The sequence below is a fragment of the Antrostomus carolinensis genome, unplaced genomic scaffold (assembly GCF_000700745.2).
Source record: "Antrostomus carolinensis isolate BGI_N321 unplaced genomic scaffold, ASM70074v2 scaffold32093, whole genome shotgun sequence".
Lineage (NCBI taxonomy): Eukaryota > Metazoa > Chordata > Aves > Caprimulgiformes > Caprimulgidae > Antrostomus > Antrostomus carolinensis.
The window spans coordinates 1-1,464 of record NW_010307768.1 but is presented as its reverse complement, the minus strand read 5'-3'; the positions used below and the strand labels follow the sequence as shown (position 1 = coordinate 1,464).

Below are 1,464 nucleotides of genomic sequence, written 5' to 3'. Positions count from 1 at the left end.
CCACGATCGCAACGCAGTTGCCTGCCTCGTTGCACTGCTTGCCCACCAGGCTGTGGGCGTGCACGCGAGGAGGGTCGCTGTGTGTCACCAGGTCCACCTCGATTCGGGCCATCCCGGTGTAGTTGCAGATCTGTGGGGAGAAAGGCGATGGGAGTCAGGCACAACGCCCTGGGAGCCTGCAGGACTCCCCACAAACCCCCGCTATCGCTCCCCACAGCCACCCCCCCTCCTGCCGCAGCCCTCCCATTTCTCCAGTGCCAGGGGACACACAGAGCTTAATATACAGGTCACATTCTTCCTTCAAGGCACCCTCCTGGTGCCTGCGCACACTGGCTGAAGACGCTGCCCTGTCCCCTCCCAGGGCAGTGCTCACCTTGACGGTGGGATAGGTCTTGCGTCCCTTCTCACTGGATGCTCCTGGCAGCCCGCCGTGCGAAGGGCCCTCACAGCCGTACCGAAACCGGAACCCCCGCTGCAGAGGCAAAGAGAGGGTCAACCAAGGGTGGCCCAAACCTGACGCCATGAGAGCAGGGAGTGACAGTGACACCTGCCCTTACCTGGGTGATGTCCTTACCTGCTTTGGCTGCTCGATGATGACAAGATAGGGACCTTCCGCTGGAGGACAGAGGAGAGAAACACAGGATAACGAAAGCACCAGTGAGAAACACAGGATAACCAGAGTGCATGTTCCCAGTAAGGATGCTGGAGGTACGGGGACAGTGCTGAAGGTGAGGTGACCCGTGCCTGTCCCATGGGGGTGCTCAGGGCCCCCAGCCCCTGTGCTGTCACAGCCCAGCTGGGAGAAGCAGTCAGAGCTGCAGGGAGAGCAGGGAAGGACCAGAGGATGCTCTGGCACTCAGGGAGCTCCGGGGGACCCATCACAGCCCAACCTCAGGTCCCTGTAGACTGAGCAGCGGGGACAGACCAAACAGTCCCTGTCCCAGTGGCACGGGGCAGGGATTCCCAGCCAGCCCACAGTGGGGCCAGCGGGGACACAGCCCATGGTGCTGCTGGGAACTACAAGGCATGAGTCAGCCTGCTGGGAAACCCCACTGCAGCCGGGGACCCCCGGGAGGGCACAGCCAGAGGGGCCCTTACCCGTCTCCATCAGGGGCTCCTTCTGCTCCATTATGTGGGAGCCGAAATTGAAGTCGTAGTCAATCCCATCCAGGCACTGAGTGACGGGAGGGAAGAAGATGAGTGTGATGAGTGTCTTGGGGCTGGAACCCCCAACCGCCCTGCAGGTCAGACACAGTCCCCATCTCCCACCCGGGGAAGGGGGGCAGTCTGGCACAGACCCCCAGTGCCCACCTTGGGCAGGCACAGATTCCCAGTCTCTCCTGGGGAAGAGGGGTGGGCAGGTGCAGACCCCTCAATGCCCACCCCTGGGGGCACCAGCAGACCCCCTTTGCCCACCTTGGGGCAGACACACACCCCTCATCTCCCGTCCCAGAGGCAGGCACA

At 62.7% G+C, this 1,464-nt stretch overlaps 1 protein-coding gene across 1 annotated transcript in view; it reads right to left on the bottom strand.

Annotated features, from left to right (window-relative positions):
• The window catches only part of LOC104523098 (nuclear factor NF-kappa-B p100 subunit-like), a gene marked incomplete at its 5' end in the record, with an annotated part of 2,429 nt that extends 1,255 nt beyond the window's left edge, over nt 1-1,174 (bottom strand). The window contains 4 exons of the mRNA XM_029084400.1: nt 36-130; nt 374-472; nt 575-615; nt 1,099-1,174. Coding sequence (XP_028940233.1) covers nt 36-130; nt 374-472; nt 575-615; nt 1,099-1,174 — 311 coding nt within the window. The remainder of the gene's footprint in view (nt 1-35; nt 131-373; nt 473-574; nt 616-1,098) is intronic.
• Nucleotides 1,175-1,464: the final 290 nt, after the last annotated feature.